Raw genomic sequence first — 18,580 nt, forward strand, 5'->3', positions numbered from 1 at the left:
TACTATTACGATTCTAGAATTAGATGTTCTAATTGTTGCAAATGTTACTCGAAGTGTTAACGAGAACGAGGAAATTCACGAAATCAACCTACCTGTTGCAGTGTACTTTTGAAAGCTGTCAAGCCGAATGTTACCGCGTTTTAAATTGTTTTCGTGTCAAACTCGTAAAAATTTCAATGTTTTTAAACGTAACTAAACTTCAAACGGTGCAGCAAACAAATCTACTCGAATGCAGCCAAAAATATGCACGATATTTCTCAGATCTGTGCGATAAATTGACACTTTCAGGAAAACACGTGGCACAGGCGTCGTTTGCGGGAGAATTCCAGAAACAGTTCCGAACCGGTCGATAGTCGTGATCGGACTGAACAGAACGGAGCGGATGATAAAATATGCGGAGTATTGAATGCGTACAGCAGCGAGAAGAAGAACCAGACTGGGACCGGTCCCGGTTGAGGAAGGTAATTGGAACAGCTGAGGTAGACGGCGGTGCGATAGTGAGTATTATTTTCTTGGGGAAGTATTGTGATGAACGAAGTGGTTTACATAGTGAAAAAATAAGCAACAATACTTCCAAGATAAATAGCACAGTGCTACCAAATACAAATATGTTAATACGGAATGCCCCGATGATTTTTCGAGAACACGTTTTACACAACCCGGTACAACGTCAAAGAATTCACTTGAGAACATGAAAAAATATCAATAATTGTCGAAGTTATAGCAATTTCCGCAAAACGCGTTTTTTCAAAGAGGTTTGTCGTGACTACGATTCCAGTCCAACAGCTCAACTGAAAGCATAAAACTAAACACGAAAAACACAATTTTTACCTGAAAAAATTATTAAAAAAATCATAACATCGATACAAAAATTTCGACGGAAACATTAAATCCTTCAAGGATACGACAGTTAAATTACGAACAATTTAAAAAAAAAGTTTTAAATTCGGTTGAAAAGTTTTTCGGCTTTTTTGGCCGACCTCAACATATGCAACTCCTTAATTATTTTCCTATGGATTCGAGCACAAGTGCAACAATTGATTCCAATTGAAACCAGCTCTTGCTTTTGTGCTGGTACCGACAAAGGAACTAATCAAAATCCTGAACCGTTTTGCGGGGATGAGTGGTTCATTCATTTTTAAACTTTTTACTTCTATGTTTAATTTTCAGGTCTCCATTACGCAAGGCTTCTTTCTTCAATTTGATTGTTTTATGTCATTATTCCATTTATTTCTTATTTCTTTTTTTTCCATTTTTTATTATTCTGTTTTCATTTTATTTCTTTATTTTTCATTCTTCTAGTTTCCGTTTTTCGGGTTCCAATTTACCACGTTTCATTTTCGATTTACGTTTTCAAATTTCCATTTTCAATATTATATTTTTCTTATCTGGCATTCTTCAACGTTCCTTTTTTAGAATTTTTCAACCTATTTTCTACCGTTTACAATTTTTATGTTTCCATAATTCAAAATTCCTTTTTTCTATTCCATAATTCGAAAGCAGCTCCATTTTTTTGTTTTTCAGTGTTCCGGTTTTACATGTTTTACTTTTAACTCTCTCATTTTTCGATTTTCCTATTCTTAATTTTGCATTTCTCAACTCACCATTTCTCAATTTTCCAGTTTTCAATTTACCATTTTGCTGCTTCAATTTTCAAAATTCAATTTTTGCATCTTTCAATTCTCCCTTTTTCAGATTCTTGTTTTTCGACATTTTAATTTCCCATGTTTTATATCACCATTTTTCTATTTTTCAGTTTTAAATTTTTCAAATTCCTATTTATCAAAAATCCAATTTTTAATTTGGTATTTAATAATTTACATTTAAATGATTTCCTTTCCAATAATAATTTTTTTTCATTTTCTTTCAAAAATTGCAGTTTGACTATTTTTAGGTGTACGCTATCAAATATTTCCAAATATTCTAATCGTCGAAAAATTGGGACTGTAACTTTTCCTATATTAATCCGATTTTATCCAATTAGTGATTAAATCCTTTGATTATTAAGTTCATCCTAAACGTACTCGAGCAAAAACCCTACGTGCGTACACAAATCAATGGTGTCCTCTTTCTAAGCGCATGTTCTCTTTACATATTACATATCGTTGTTACAACAAGCTTCTGTACAAATGCTATGTAAACCACATCCAGAATAATTACGCCGAAACCCTAAGGGCTTTTGGTCATTTGTCAACACGAAGCGAAAAGAAACTGGACTTCCATCAAGGATGCTTTAGGATGGCGAAGAAGCTATGACAACTGTGGCGAAATGTACGCTGTTTGTCAGATTCTTCTCGAGTGTTTTTTCAACTGTCTCGCCAACCGCAATCGAACTCGAAAATGCTTCTCGCGACGTTCTTGCTTGTGCTGTTGATATGGTTGTGTTTACTGTCTCTGAACAAATGGTTATATCTGCAAACCGGAAAACCAAGTCATCTTATGCACCCGGCCTCAGTGCTATACCTTCAACTGTATTGGAAAAATGTTCGGACTTACTTGTAACACTACTTGCATATATTTTAACCTATCGCTTCAGCAGCTAACATTTCCTGAGAATTGGAAATGCTCAGTAATGTACCCGGTATTCAAGAAAGGTGACAAATGCAAAATAGAGTAAAGTATTTGAATCAATCATCAACGAAGCGTTATTTTTTGCCTGTCGACACTACATCAGTACATCCCAGCACGGATTTTTCCCCGGACGTTCGGTCGAGAGTCTCGTCTGCTTCATGTCATTTTGCATGGAACAAATGTCTAAGAAATTGCAGGTGGATACTATTTACACTGATCTAAAGGCAGCTTTTGATAGAGTTAATCATGAGATACTGATAACAAAGCTTGATAAGCTAGGGTGTTCTTCTAGATTCTGCCATTGGCTTCGATCCCACCTTGTGTACCGTGAAGTCGTTGTTCAAATTGGCGATATTGTTACAGAATCCTTTTTCAACATTTCCGGAGTTCCTCAAGCTAGTACGCTAGGTCCACTGATTTTTTCACTGTTCGTGAACGATGCGGTTTTCGTTCTAAGCCGTGGAGGAAAGCTGTTTTTTACTGACGACTTAAATTTTTTTCTTGTTATACGGAATGAAGCAGATTGCCGTGAGCTACAGCATCTTATTGACACCTTTTATAGCTGGTGTGTAAGAAACATGATGGTCCTTAGTGTTGCAAAATGTTTTGTCATCAGCTATTATCGAACGAGAAATAAAGGGCGAACACGAAATTATTGCGACACCGAAAATGTCATGCCAATGTTTAAAATCAAACCAAAATTTTAGGGTAGTTTTATACATATATTTACTTCAAAAATCAAAAGAAAAGTTAATCAATGGAGCCTTGATTGTAAAATTGAACGCATTTTCGCTTGATGCCCTCCATCAAAGTCTTTACAGTATCATCCGGTACCAGTTTCTTAGTTTTTTTCCATTGTCTTAACATGTCCTTCTCGTCTTTGACTGTCTTCTAGCTCTTCCGAAATTCCCGCTTCATCATTGCCCAGTATTGCTCCACCGGGCGCAGCTCCGGACAGTTTGGCGGATTCATGTCCTTTGGAACAAAATGGACAGAATGGGCCTCATACCACTCCAGGACACTTTTAGAATAGTGGCATGATGCCAAATCTGGCCAAAATAGCGGAGCTTCGTCGTGCTGCTGCAAGAGAACGGCAAAAGGCGCTTCTCGAGGCACTCAAATTTGTAGATCTCGCCATTTACTGTGCCCTTTGTCACGAAAGGCTCACTCCTCAGTCCGCAAGAGCAGATGGCCTGCCAAATGAGATATTTGGAGGCGAACTTCGACATTTTCTTCTTCTTAAATTTGTCGTCTACATAGAACTTGCTCTTGCCGGTGAAAAACTCCAACCCCGGAATTTGTTTAAAATCGACTTTTATATACGTTTCGTTGTCCATCACACAGTAGTCATATTTTGTCAGCATCTTCTCGTAGAGCTTCCGTGCCCGAGTTTTAGCCGTCGATTGTTGCCACTCATCGCGGTTTGGGAAGTTCTGTACCTTGTATGTATGTAGTCCAGCTATTTTCTTTGCGTTCTGGACGTAGCTCTGCGACATGCCGATCTTTTTAGCCAAATCACGGCTTGAGACGTTGGGATTTGCTTTAATCATCCGCTTCACCTTTCTCTCCGTCTTTTTGTTCTCTGGTCCCGGTTTTCTTCCAGCTCCTTTGCCGTGGTCCAACGTCAACCGCTCCTGGAACCGCTTCAACACTCTGGAGACGGTTGAATGGTGAATGTTCAACATTTTTCCCAACTGCCGGTGCGACAGGTCAGGAAATTCCAGGTGTTTGGAAAGAATTTGTTCTCACGACTCGCGTTGGTTCACCTCCATTTTAGTTGAATCGAAAAACACGACTTCGAGTTTGACAGCATGTAAACAATACACATCAATGAGAAAGTGTGCAAAATTTGGTTGATTTTTACCCAATGGTAAAAAAATTATGCCCTGTTGAATGTGTCGTAATAATTTCGTGTTCGTCCTTTAATATGTAATACCCTCATTTAATTAAAATCAGTTTCGGTGGTTGAATCTGGTTTGGAATGATTTTGAATTTAGAACGAATTTAAAGTAGAAAATATTTTTAAAATTTCTCAAGAAGTAAAAATATTCGTGGGGGGGGATCCGCCACTGACTTCATCAGCTGCATTCGAGAATATCGAGAAATTCGGACTTTTTTGACGATAAACCGATCAGAGCATCGCCCCCTATAAGCATTGGAGATGAACACAACCGTTCCGTTTGCTGCCAGGCTGATTAGAAATTTTGTAATTTGCATAAGTTTGTAAGCGCTTTGATGAACATTCAGCTTTGGGATTAGACCGTCTCTCTGTACTAATTTCGAAACAGTAAATAATATATATGTTTCTATCTCCATACTGTTGTTTGAACAATCGAAGCATATGCTTAACGATTGTATCTTTTGATACGATTTCGACTGCATACTTTAAGCTATCGTACATTGCGAATACTGTTCGGCTAAAATACTTCGAAATTGTTGTAGCACACACTGAGTAATATTCATCAAATGAAACGTTACTTAGAAGATTTTGCAATATCATTACGAAGACTTCATTCTTTGCCATTGCACAGTAAAGTTTGGAAACTTTCTACAAAATTGTAAATACTTTTCAAAGTTGAATATTTGCTAATGCCAGTATATCGTTTCCACCGACGGTCATTTTTCAGCCAATCAAAACGTCATTTAAATTTCCGTAGTATCGTTTCTAAAAAGTCAATTCGTTGTTGCAGCCGTACCAATTGCAAACAATATCGTTTTAATAATCGACACTCGCTATTTTCATCGGAATGGTTCGCAGAGGACTTGGAATGTTCGGTTTTTGCATTCTCTACATTCGGCGTTTCATCTGAAATGAAAACAAATCTTGTTAAACATACTCAGATTCTTGCCAGAGGATTATTACTCAAAAATAGTGACTAAATAAACTAAGGTCCGATTTCTTTACCCAAGCATTATTTTCAAAAGTTCAGTGTGGGTGAAGAAATCGGCACTAAATCAGTTACTTTTCATATTTTCACTGTATGGGTCACATGAGACAATGTACTTGGGCAATACTTTTAGTAAAATTTTTCATACAGATACAACTATTTTTTTGGGTACATATTTCACTGCGACCAGTGCTTTGATCTATTGTGGCAGGCCCATTTTTATTGTATGTCACATCAGGGTGTTCAATCACTATTAATCTGAGTGATTCCCACTTGCTGACTATAGGCATGGTCCCAGTAAGGTATTATAGAACGTATAAAGTTTATTACCGTACTGGGTGCAGTCGTCCATACATCTAAGGGTTGTATTATCCCCTTATCGAAGAATTTGCTCCTTTTGTGGAAAAGTGCTACACAGTTACATACTAAATGTTCTGAGTTCTCCTTATCTAGGTTGCAGAAGCGACAGGTATCATCTTCTATTTTTCCTTGAGGCAATATTTACTCGGGCAGTGCCCTGTTACTAAACCACTGAAAGTACTTAAATCCTTTTTAGACATACTAAGCAGCCGTTGAGTTATTATTTTATTTGATGAGATAAATCTTTTAGATTGCCGGGCAGTAGTATTATTTTTCCAAATGTCATTGAATTTTCCCAGTTCTTCAATTCCATTTTTATGGTGCATTCTGAGACCCCACAACTACAACTATTTACATGCAGAAGAAAAGCGCCCGGATGCAGTTGACCGCATCGGGAATCTGTCTGAACTAATTTTCTGATAATTGGTGGAGAGTTGCGATTTTCATGCATCATGATATACCCTTTTTCAGATCTTCGAAAGAGAAAATTTCTTCGGATTTCCTCGGGTTACTGTTTAGTTTTGATTCAAGATTCTCTGTGATGTTGATCTTTTAGACAATTTACACAACTCCCTTCCGAATGTACATGTGTACTGCTCTTAGAGCTGGCATGTATTGCATTATCATGACATCCGCTTTTTTCTATCTCTACACCATTTTCATAAACATTTATTTGCTGTGCTGCTAAAATTACCATGTACTTTCTGCTAGCAAACAACTCAAAGCGGTCTTTGATGATTTGAATTCCTTCTAAACGATGATTGTACATTTTCATGTTTTCAGGGACATCGTTGCTTTCAGAATCTAAACAGCTTAGGTGAGGTCTGTGTCTCACAGTTCCGCTGCTTTACCTACAGCTGGAATTAACATTACATTCTTTCAAAGCTATGGTTTGATTACATATGAGTTATATGTAACCGGTAACAAAATGCAAACTACATATGTACGTATTCGTTGGATTGCAATGGTCCAATTTTCAATGTAAGGATACGTTTCCATTTTTCTCGTCATTTTCTAACTAATGCTGGAAGCAGGCATTTCACAGCTGGAAAACGGAAGAAACGTCTTTTCAATCGACTTAGTTACCTACCACACAGTCATGAGTTATTTAAATAAAAATCACAACTATCCAAATACAGTTTGGTAAACCAAAGCAGCGACGGTCAATTTTCAATCAATAATAAACACAACACAAGAAGAAGAAAAACATCGAACACAGTTCCACCTGCAGCTACTGTTGAAGTTAAAACTGATTACGTCATCGTGGATTAGACTGCTAAATGAATTGCGGCCATCTGGTTATGAGAACGATCGCTCAAATGTTTACGATCTGTGGGAAATTTGTAAGTGGCTTTGGTTGTAGGGATAAAGGATAATTGTTTTTAGGATTTTTGGTGCATGTTGGATTTGGATTTATGATCTGTGATTTGAGAAGAATTCGTTTTGGTTCGAGTGGTGATGATTGGTAGGATTGCATGTGGTGTTTGCGGGAATGTATCTTGGAGTTAATTTAGAGTTGGGTTAAAGTTAGTTCGTTACAACACCCTTTTAAATCCAACTCCACTTTCACGATGTCATTCACACGAACCCCAGATTACTTCTGATCCCTGGCTGGGTTTCAGAAGAGTTCTTTATGCCTTAGGTAGCGTAACATTTTGGCTGTTTTCCATTGCATTCTGAAGGTCGAAGTTTTGGTGTGTCACGCTACCATTTTTCGCCTGCCGAATAACAGCTTTCCTTTCTCTTTCGTTTTACTGTTACACTGTTCAGCGCTCGTTTGTTTTACCTCCCACTTGGACCCAAGATGTTGTTTTTGGTGTGTTAACAATTTCATGTTTACCTTTAATCCTGCCAATCCCAATTTTAAACTAATAACGTTAACTCTTAGATTATTTAGAAACGTGACAGAACAAATGAACAATTCTGGAGAAAAATTTTATTAGGACATAAGTACACACAAATTTTTTTCTGCCAAATCTCAGCCTTTTTGCATCTTTTGCCGATATATCAACAGTTGAGATTCAGCAAACAATATTTTTTGCTGAGATCTGAGCAAAAGTGACGTTTGAGTGCTGAGACTCAGAAAATATTTCATCGAAAATCAGCAAAATAATCTCACTTTACTGAGATATCAGTTTCTAAATTTGCTGACTACACAGCTGTTGGGAAACTACCGAGCCGAATTGAGTGTGTAACATTGAGAGCCTCTCTTTGTTTACTTTCTCTTCCGATGATTACGGCGTCACTATAACACTTTGCACTAACTTTCCACTACATATCGCAAGCCGATTATTTTTACTAGAATATTATGCAAAAAGTTGAGTACTAAATGTTGAAACGACCGAGTAATGAACAGATGACAAAGACCGCAAAGAGCATTGTTACTTACATCCCATTCTAAATTTTCTTCAGAATTTGGCACATTTAAAATTACTATATGCCATTACAACGACCGGGTACAGTTGCAGTTTACGATTTAGCAAGGCATAAGCCAAACCCTAAAAATGAATTAATTGCACTACTCCTTGCAAGGTTGTTTATACTCAACCTTGGGTTAAGTATACTCAAATAAAAGTTAAATTAATTTTCAGCAAATCTCAAACAACTCAAAAGTACCTTATTCAACGGAAGAGCTTGACTGAATCGAATCTCTTGTTCTGTTTTTGACAACAGGAATAAGTGCAAATGAGATGCAAAACTACCTAAACTTAAGCTGAAAGAACCTATTCTTTGGATTGTTTAATTTTTCTGTGTATGGCATAAACCATTGGAGTGTAGACAAGCCAAATTTCAACATTGTTCGACGCAGAGTTATCGCAGTAGATTGACAATAAAATTGTGGGTAACAATAAATTTTACTCTCCAGTGAGAAAATGATACAATACATTCACATTAAATTTTACTGTTCCTGGGAAAAAATGCATAGAAAAAATTGATTTTTTAATGTGAAGATACATAATCATCCCCTTTTTGCCTTTCTCAATAGAAAGGCATTGCAATTGCTCTGAAAACCGACTTTTTAACGGAGGGCCGAGTGACATATACCATTCGATTCAGTTCGTCGAGTTCGGCAAATGACTGTGTGTGTATGTATGTGCGTATGTGTGTGTGTGTATCTGTCCAAAAATGTCACTCATTTTTCTCAGAGATGGCTGCACCGATTTTGACAAACTTAGTCTCAAATGAAAGGTGCAACGTCCCCATTGGCTGCTATTGAATTTCTAATGGATCCGACTTCCGGTTCCAGAATTGTATAAAGGTATAAAGGTGAAAATTTTTCCAAAATATGACAACTGCTTCGATTTGTAGTATTAGGTCACTAACATCCATTCAAAGTCTATTTGGCCACATTGGCCACCACAATCGGTTCCGGAAGCCCCGGCGGAAGTATCCAAATTCAGAATAACAGTCACATCGGTTTCTCGGAGATGGCTAGACCGATTCGACTAAACTTGGCCTCAAATGAAAAGTATTGCGTCCCCGTAAATGACTATTTAATTTCATCCCGATCCGACTTCCGGTTCCGGAGTTACAGGTTGTGGCGTGCGATCACATAGCAAATTGTGATTCAAACCGATACTCCGATGAAAGCAAAAAAGGTAAAAATTTCGCTAAAATTTCTCTCAAACAACTTAAATTTGCAGTTCTAGGTCACCGACGGCCAACCAAACTTTCGTTGACTACATTGACCACCATAGACGGTTCCGGAAGTGCCCGGGAAAAGCGGTCATCTTTCAAAATTTACGAACTCACATCAGTTTCCCGGAAATGGTTGGGCCGATTTTCACAAACCAAATGATAGCTATAATATCCCCACAGATGTTTATAAAATTTCGTACGGATCGCTTATATGGGGCCGGAAATATAGACTAAATCGTCCGGTTACATATGAAATTCCCATATAAGCCGGAACTCAATTTTTTTTTTCAAAGGGGGGACCCCATGAAATTTCAGAAATCGAATTCGTATTTTTGATGCCAAACATCTTTAAAATGCATGAAACGTCGAGATTTTATGTTATCTCGAAAAATTTTTTTTTATAAAAATCGACTTTTTGGGACTGCCGATTTCGCACCTTTTTTAGTTCAATATTACCGTGGCTGTTTTTTTCTTTTTCAAAATTTTAGAACTCGAATAATGATTTATTTTCCTGTATATAGTTGTCATGTGATGTACAATAATAAAATGTAATATATGCATTTAAAAGCTTTTAATGAATATAAACAACGCACACATTCTCGTGATTCATGATTGAGAAAGGCACAATTGCATCGCTAGGTGGATTAAAATAGGTTTTTACTGTAAAAGCCTATTTTACATTGAAATTTTCTGTAGAAACGTTCAAGTCAAGAACATTGGACTACACTGTAAATTATTGTAAAAATACTGTAGTGTAACAGTGAAAATTAAGGTTTTGTTAGTGGACATTTCCATTCGGATTTTACGTCTTTATAATTCGACCTTTGCCCGTTCAACCCATCTATATTTCGTTCTGTTATTCCGTTAGACATTACCAAAAAATCACAACAATAATTGATTTTTTTGTACTTGTTCCTCCAAGTGTATGTAAATATGTATACTATATTACTTATTGAAAAATTTCTTTATTTTTTGTACACAAATTAATCATATCGCAAAGTCACGCACAAGCTTCAACATCGGAAAACAACCACTTGCTGGAGCCTTGCTTTTTCATGCACCGGCTGTGCCTGTGTTTGTATGCCCGGCGATATTTTGCACGTGTGCCAGAACAGAACAGTAAGCGTAGAAGGTGATGACAATAATAATTATATATAGTTGACTTGCTTACTCATGTAGGGTTCGCTTCAGGTATTGAATATGCTGGTAGGGTGGAACTGCGTGGGTTGCATAGCGAAAGGCGTTTTTCTTTATCAGTTCTCTGAGCGGCTTAAAATATTTTTGCAGTGGATTTTCTTTATTGAATGATTTTGGATTGCTTTAGGTTTCATGTTACAAAAGCAGTCTAGTTGGAGGGTTTAGCAACATAACAATTCACATTTCGTTTAAAAATATGTTTAAAACAATTTCTTTTAATCATTAACTATACACAATATAACACGTAAAAATGATCATTCTCACAAGTGTTTTTTTGTTGGTTTGGGTAGTTTGTTTTGGGCAGTGCATTTTTAGTCTAGTTCAAGGTGTACATTTTTTACATCAGGTGTAAAATTCACAATCGATTCCGTCTTTTTTTCCTTCAAGATAAACAAATGGCAATAACAAGTACATATCATTCCAACAGTATCCCCCCTCCCAGGAAGGGACTCTCGCTCACTCCTCGGCTACTTACACAATCACACACACTAAGCTTAATATTTGCACATGATTTGATCACCCAAGCGCCGTTCCGTCAGCCTACACCGGAGTCGCAATAATGTCCCGAATCCACTGACTGTTGGACGTAATCTTATCGTACATCCGGGGCCGTTCAACCCCGTTCGGGGCGCAGGCAATCCTCCAGGAAGCAACCCCAACAAGAGCCCACTTCCGTTCGGTTGCCAGCAGACAGACCACGGGACTTCCAGCGAATTCCTCCTCGCTGCAGTCCTGTTTGTGATAGGCCGCCTCCGTGCACATACTGTTCACGGTTGCGATCGAAACATTCTCGCACGGTTTCATGTCGCTGATCTTGAGCTGAACTCGCTGCAGATGATCCCGCTGCCGACTCCAGCCCAGAGTATTACAGTTGGTCCATACGGTTGGTTTTGCCTTCGGTGGCTGGAAGCTATTTCCGATGTGATTCACCGGTGAGATGTAGTTGTGTGTCTGCGGTGAGTTCTCCGGTAGAGGGTAAGGGTTTTTTGCTGCACTAACCGCTGCCACTGCTTCGGCTTTCGGGATTTGGGCACCCTCGTCGGCGAATTCGGCTGCGAATTCATTGATTGAATAGCGGGACGCTTCGGTTACTTCGCTGTAATCTTCGGACGTTTCTTCGTCGCCCGGGTTTTCGAAGTACTGTCGATTTTCTTTGATGCGCTTCCGTTGCCGGGTGTTGGAGAACCGCTCGGCGTGAGGAGTTGGTGTTACCTGGTCACTACGGTCGATGGTTTCCTTTAGGGGGATGTCCGGTAGGCAGATTGGGCGAACAAAGTCCGAGTAGCTTACCGGGCGTTCCAGGCGTACCAGAGCTGCGGTACTGCCCTCGACCGGGGATTTGACCATGCCGATCTGGAAGATGGAGGTTGTTAGTGGTTTTGAACGGAAATTAAGGTTGACACTACGTACAATTCGTCGCCTCTGAGTCCAAGGGGCATTCGAGGAAAGACGAACGGCTCCAAATATTGCAATCCATGTTGCTTTTGCTTGTCCCTGGAAGCAGGACTCTGTCGTTAGGACCCAATCGGATGATACCTGGAAGGAATGTGATGTTGAGGTTAATTGTACACTTTTTTACATCCGAGAACGCAAGTTTTTGGAACTTTAACTCACCAATGTCCCATCACAAACATGCGTATCAGCCCGGAACAGTGACGCCAGCCAGGGCCAATCCCCCGGAGCCGCCATCTTCGAAAGTCCTACATTGGGATTGCTCGGCAGAGCCGACTGAACGCCGCATTCTAGCTGTCCGCAGCTTACGTACAGAGACTGCTTGCTCTGACAGGTGGTCCTCACGAAAGAAATCTCCGACGCTCTTGGATCCAGAACCCTGACGTAGCTGGTGTTTGGTTCCGTATCATTACGTACCTCCGAATATTCAACCCGTTCGAAGCCAAGAGCCTTGCAAAGCGATTCGGCAACCGTGTTTCGCACGTAGTCGTTCGATTCCATCCCGACGGAGCACAGCTTCCCGGTGATACCCTTCTCGGAGAACACGGCATAGCCTTCCGGGTAGAAGCGAGGACGGTACGGCACAATTGGCGTCGGAAAAGTTAGGTACGTCACCTGAGGAGAAATGGAAACTGAAAAAAACGTGGTTAGAACTCCCTTTCAATCACAAATTCTATCAAATCCAATATTTACGGCAATCCTTCTCATCGCTCCCATCCGGACAATCCATCTTCCCGTCACACCGAGCATTCCTGGCGTAACAAACCCGACCACGACCACAGTATATTGCTCCGTACGGACAGAACGTACAAGTATTTTCATCCGACAAATCTGGACAGTCTGCGACTCCGTCGCACAACCTCGAAGAAAGTGCATTCGTCTGCAGTTCCGTGGCACATCCTGGTCGACTGTAGCAAGACTGAATACCCGTCGATTCCGGGAACCGTTCACAATCTAAAAACTTCTTGAACCTCTCCGGCAACCGATCGCCACACCCACTCAAAAATGCCTGACAATACTGTCGACAGACCCGACCGGGAGTTGGCTCCTCAATTCGTCGATACTCGCATGGAGGTTGCAACAGCCGACAGATGAAATCAAAGGCCTGTCGGAAACATTCCGCATCAACCAGTTCACGGAAAGAGATCAGATCAGCTTCCACCTCTTCGACGGAATTGTGCCCGAAATAGTTCGGATAGGTGGTCACATTGTAGCCAACCGAGCGGCAGTAGCTTAGACGAAGTGGTTCACATTTGCGAGGTGGTCGCATGGTGGTTACTACTTCATTTGGAATGTCGTCTTTGCCACCCAATGGCGACGAAGATGTACCAGGAATGTCATCAAACTGACCCAACACTTCCTTGATTATCAAACTGGACGGATCGATGGTTAGGTTGCGGAAGTACCGTGGATGGTCGGAGATGATTTCCTCCATCAGGATCGAGTGTAGATCGGCGCTGGAGACTAGCTCGGCGTACGGGTCAAAGTACATGGCAAAATGGAGCGTCACGTCTTCGCCTTCGTTACTATAAAAGAAAATTACATCGGTTAGTGGTTACCAATCGGAGTCATGAACAAAAACCCACCCATCCAGCGCGAGAATTTCACTGCCCTCGTACGGTTCCCGCAGGTCAGATCGTCGCATGATTAGGTTGATTCGTTCTCGGTAGTCTCGGGCACGGTGCTGAAATCGAAGCGAGTTTTGGTCGGCCAGTTCGGGCGTCCAGTTGTCACCTTCGATCACCCGTAACCGGCCACGAAATATCCGATCCGGTAGGGGCTCCGGTCGCAGGTAGGTGTCTAAAAAAAAGAATAAAGTGGTTCGATTTGAGAGCTGTCGGTTATGGCACAGAAATTTCATCTACAGTCTAAATTGATAGTGGTGATAACAATGTCTGCCTTCGGCGAATGAAAATGGCTTTGTAAGCTGGAGTCTGCGGCTTGAGATAAGACGTAAGGGCAACATTAAAACAATCTTTAACTCTAGGTTGGATGAATTAGTTCCCACACATACCCCACATGTAACAGGTTGGTGCATACCAAGCGGAGTATTGTGGGAATTTTACAGCTATTTGAGTACAATGGGTGGCGGAGAAAAGTCATGAATCAAAGCATGCTTCGACTTCAAATGTCGAAACATTGATTGCGCGTTATGGGTTTTTACTGTGTTCTAGGAATGTTATCTAATGGAATGACCTGAGACTGCGCAATGTTTTCAGTGTCCGAATCTATCAAAATTAAAGACACTCAACATCTCAAGTGTTGTTAGAGTTTGGGTAGGTGGACCATATCAGGCGAGTCAAAACCCAGGACAGTCGAAAGGGAACTGCCTCCCCCGCTACCTCTTAATAGACTGCGCATTTTCCACTTGTTTTCGGCAGTTAAAAAGTTCTAGGGATTTGGAAGGAAGAGCTCTGCCAGAAAGTCTTTCGTGGGAATATGATCACCGACCACTTGTTCGAATTTACACACACGCAGTTCTTGCTACAGCACTATAAGCGAAAATTTCAAGCTGCTGTTGGAGAAATCGGCAATCCTGAATTAAGTGGATGAGATGAAATATTTTGAGATCGTTTGTGCAGAACCAGTGAGGAGTTTTCAGCACGTCGTTGAAGTAAAACAAAAACATCAACGGTCCCAAGCAGCTTCCCTGCACTACACCTGGCAATCTTCAACGACAACCGTTATCAGTACAGCATTACGAGTGTGGTGGAATTGGATGACGACAATTTCCATAAGTCTAAGCTACATTTGCACTTTTGATAACTAGTCCCCTTCGCGAATACTAGGGCAGATTGGGCAACTCCGCTAGCGAATGACGGATCTCAATAGTAGCATGTCTGTAATAACCTACGTACTTGGAACTATTGAAAACCAGAGCTACAGGTCCAAAGCCCTGGTAAAGGAAGATGGTTGTGATGATCTGGGCCGCGGTCACCACGTATAGCAAAATAGGTCATAACCCCAATTCCAAGGCATGAAGCGACCCGTACCGAGGGATGAGTGATCGAGGGGGTGAAAAGGATGCTCGATCGTTAACGGAGCCTGTGGGGTACCTGGGCAACCCCCACAGTAAGCGTCCCTTACCACGTTACTGCGGAGCTCTGGCGTGGCGGACATTTATTTCTCGCGCGACTCGTGAGATTTTACATGGAGTTAACAAAAATAAAAATAAACAGTCGGAGGTGCCAAACCCCTTCGCTAGAGGTGGTTTGGCGAGGTCTCCCCCCCCGTGGGGAGAGTAGTGGAGCGATGAGTGCTGCATTTGAAAACACCAGTGATCCCCCAGCAGCGGTAGGCAATAGCCCTACCAACGCACCGGACGGGCCATTATCGGCGATGCGCAAAGTGGTGGAGCAGCTCGATTCAATAATCGAGTTCACTAGCGCAAAGCAAAACATAAGCAAGGAGTTAAAGCAGAGCCTCCTGGAGCTCCGGAAAACTGTTCGTGTCGCAAGACAGAAACAGCAGGCTTATGCCAAGAGGGTGGAATGTCGGGAGAAGTCCGACAGAGAAACCCAGACAGTGGCCTCCAAGAGGGAGGGAAGAGAGAAGGTCGACTTAGGTACCCAGACAGTGGGCTTCACCTTCTACGGAGCAGCCATGTCGCTCGAAGCGGCGGCCGAGTTCCCCTCGAAGGGTAAAGGCAAGGGCAATCGCAAGACGGTGTCGAACGCGAAGCGCCCTAGGAAGTCGCCAGGTGAGGGTGCAAAAACCAACACCATACGGCGTGTAACCGTCACGGCCAAACGTTGTTTGGTCGAGGTAAACCGGGGCGCAGATGACCCCGCCGGGCAGAAAGAAGGTACCAGCAACTCGGCGCAACCGGGGCAGGGGGGCGTAAACCCCTGGACCCTGGTCACTAAGAATAAGCCGACACCGACGCCGGATGCACCTCGGCCCGCGAAGAAGGCCAAGGACAGAGGCGAGGCTTTGTGGTTAAAAACCGACAAGGACAAATACGCCGACGTCCTAAAGTCGATGAAGGCGGCCGAAAGCCTTTCGGCCCTTGGGCAAGATGTGCGTAGCGTGAGACGCACCAACACGGGAGAAATGCTTCTGGTGCTGAAGCGAGGCGCACAATCTAGTGCGGTGTACAAGGCCTTGGCCCAAGAGGTCCTTGGTGAAGGCGCCCAGGTCAGGTCGCTAGGGGCGGAAAAGACTCTCCAGTGCAAGCATCTGGACGAGTTCACGACCGCAGACGATGTCGTCGCAGCCGTTAAGGAGCAATGCGATGTCACAATCGAGCGGGCCTCTGTGCGTTTTAGAGAAGGACCTTCCGGCACCCTAGTAGCCTACCTCAGGCTACTGAAGGCGGATGCCAAAAAGGTAACCGAGAAAGGTAAGCTGAAGATCGGTCGGTATGCCCAATTAGCATACCCCAGCCGCCTTCAGTGGATAGGTGCTATCGGTGCCTTGAATCCGGCCACAAAGCCTACGACTGCAAGGGCATAGACAGGAGCAAACTATGTCGTCGCTGCGGCGAGGAGGGGCATAAGGAGCGGAGCTCCACTAAGGCGCATAAATGCCTTATCTGCACCGCTAAGAAGCAAGCCCGTAATCATGCTATGGGCGGACCTTCATGTACCTTCGGTGAGGTAAATAAGAAGAAGCCGTGAACGTCACACAGCTAAATCTTAACCATTGTGCAGCAGCCCAACAGCTGCTGTGGCAGTCGGTCTCGGAGTCGAGGACAGATGTCGCTCTCTTATCAGACCCGTACTGCATCCCTGCTGGCAACGGAAATTGGGTGTCGGACGGATCTGGAATGGTGGCAATCTGTACAACGGGACGGTTCCCGGTTCAAGAGGTAATACACTCCTCCGCCGAGGGTGTTGCGATTGCCAAGATCAATGGTGTGTTCTATTGTAGCTACTACGCTCCACCAAGGTGGCCAATAGAACAGTTCTACCAGATGATCAACAGGCTCTCGTCAGACCTAGTTGGCCGGAAACCAGTAGTCATAGCGGGGGACTTTAACGCTTGGGCAGTGGAGTGGGGCAGCCGCTGTACAAATAGGAGAGGTCAAGCACTAATGGAGGCGCTTGCGAAACTCGATACTGTGCTAGCTAATAATGGCTCCGCTAGTACATTCCGTAGAAACGGCGTGGATTGACGTAACATTTGCGAGCCCGAGTCTGGCCCCAGGCATGGAATGGAGGGTAGACGAAGGCTACACCCATAGCGATCATTTGGCAATCCGCTTTAGGATCAACTATGGTGTGCAGCATCCGAGGGCGGGAGATCCCTGTCAGGTACGCGGGTGGAAGTCCAATCACTTCGACAGCGAAGCTTTCACCGCGGCCCTGGGACTGGAGGCCAACACCGACAGTCTAAGCGGGGATGCGCTGGTAGCTGTTCTATTACGCGCGTGCGACGCCACTATGCCGAGGAAAACACTGCCAAGAAACGGTAGATGCCCGGTATACTGGTGGAGTGCCGAGATTGCAGCTCTACGGTCAGCCTGTCTCAGAGCTAGACGTAGGATGCAAAGAGCTCGCACCGAGGATGCAAGAGAGAACCGCCGTGAAGTGTTTCGAGCTGCGAAATTGGCCCTTAACAAGGCCATTAAAAGCAGCAAGAGAGCGTGTTTCGACAACCTGTGTGAGAGTGCCAACGCGAATCCGTGGGGTGACGCCTACCGGATTGTGATGGCCAAGACCAAAGAGGGCTCCTCACCCCCAGAACGGTCTCCGGACCGGTTGGCAACGATTATCGAAGTACTCTTCCCGTCTCGAGCCACAAGCCCCTGGCCACCTGCACTACGAGACAGTGCGGGCACGGTCGAAATGGTGGCTCCAGTGACGAATGAAGAACTACTCGCAGTGGCTAAATCCCTAGCAATGAACAAAGCTCCAGGGCCGGATGGAGTTCCAAACAACGCTCTCAAGGCAGCGATCATAGCGAACCCGAACATGTTCAGGCTAGCTATGCAGAGATGCCTTGACGAGTGCCGTTTCCCCGATAGATGGAAAAGGCAGAAATTGGTGCTGTTGCCGAAACCCGGGAAGCCGCCAGGCGACCCATCGGCGTACAGACCAATCTGTCTGATACACGACTGGCAAACTGCTTGAGAGGATCATCCTCAACAAGCTAACCCCGTACGCGGAAGGTACGGACGGTCTGTCAAGCAACCAGTTTGGCTTTCGGAAGGGTACGTCCACAGTGGACGCTCTCAACTCAGTGATAAAGACTGCCGAGATAGAGATCCAACGGAAAAGGCCAGGCATTAGATACTGTGCGTTAGTGACACTTGACGTGAAGAACGCATTCAACAGCGCAAGCTGGGATGCCATCGCGCTCTCGTTACACCGGCTTAGCCTACCGGTGGGTCTGTACCGGATCCTGGAAAGTTACTTCCAGAACCGCGTACTGCTACGAGACCGATGCCGGTCAGAAAAGGGTTCCGATTACCGCCGGAGTCCCGCAGGGCTCGATCCTAGGCCCGGTGCTATGGAACCTCATGTATGACG

The 18,580-nt window shown here is 43.1% G+C and overlaps 2 protein-coding genes across 2 annotated transcripts in view; both read right to left on the minus strand.

Moving 5' to 3' along the window:
- LOC131682269 (CAD protein) overlaps positions 1 to 384 on the minus strand; it is a 40,788-nt gene extending 40,404 nt beyond the window's left edge. Inside the window, exon 1 of the mRNA XM_058963641.1 lies at positions 93 to 384. The gene's annotated coding sequence lies outside the window, so the exon portion shown is untranslated. The remainder of the gene's footprint in view (positions 1 to 92) is intronic.
- A 10,365-nt stretch (positions 385 to 10,749) lies between these two features.
- LOC131682279 (uncharacterized) overlaps positions 10,750 to 18,580 on the minus strand; it is a 144,282-nt gene continuing 136,451 nt past the window's right edge. Inside the window, exons 4-8 of the mRNA XM_058963652.1 lie at positions 13,694 to 13,907; positions 12,801 to 13,633; positions 12,270 to 12,739; positions 12,066 to 12,191; positions 10,750 to 12,008 (exon numbers count right to left, since the gene is read on the minus strand). Coding sequence (XP_058819635.1) covers positions 11,196 to 12,008; positions 12,066 to 12,191; positions 12,270 to 12,739; positions 12,801 to 13,633; positions 13,694 to 13,907 — 2,456 coding nt within the window. The 3' untranslated portion in view covers positions 10,750 to 11,195. The remainder of the gene's footprint in view (positions 12,009 to 12,065; positions 12,192 to 12,269; positions 12,740 to 12,800; positions 13,634 to 13,693; positions 13,908 to 18,580) is intronic.

Source organism: Topomyia yanbarensis, chromosome 1 (genome assembly GCF_030247195.1).
Source record: "Topomyia yanbarensis strain Yona2022 chromosome 1, ASM3024719v1, whole genome shotgun sequence".
Taxonomy (NCBI): Eukaryota; Metazoa; Arthropoda; class Insecta; order Diptera; family Culicidae; genus Topomyia; species Topomyia yanbarensis.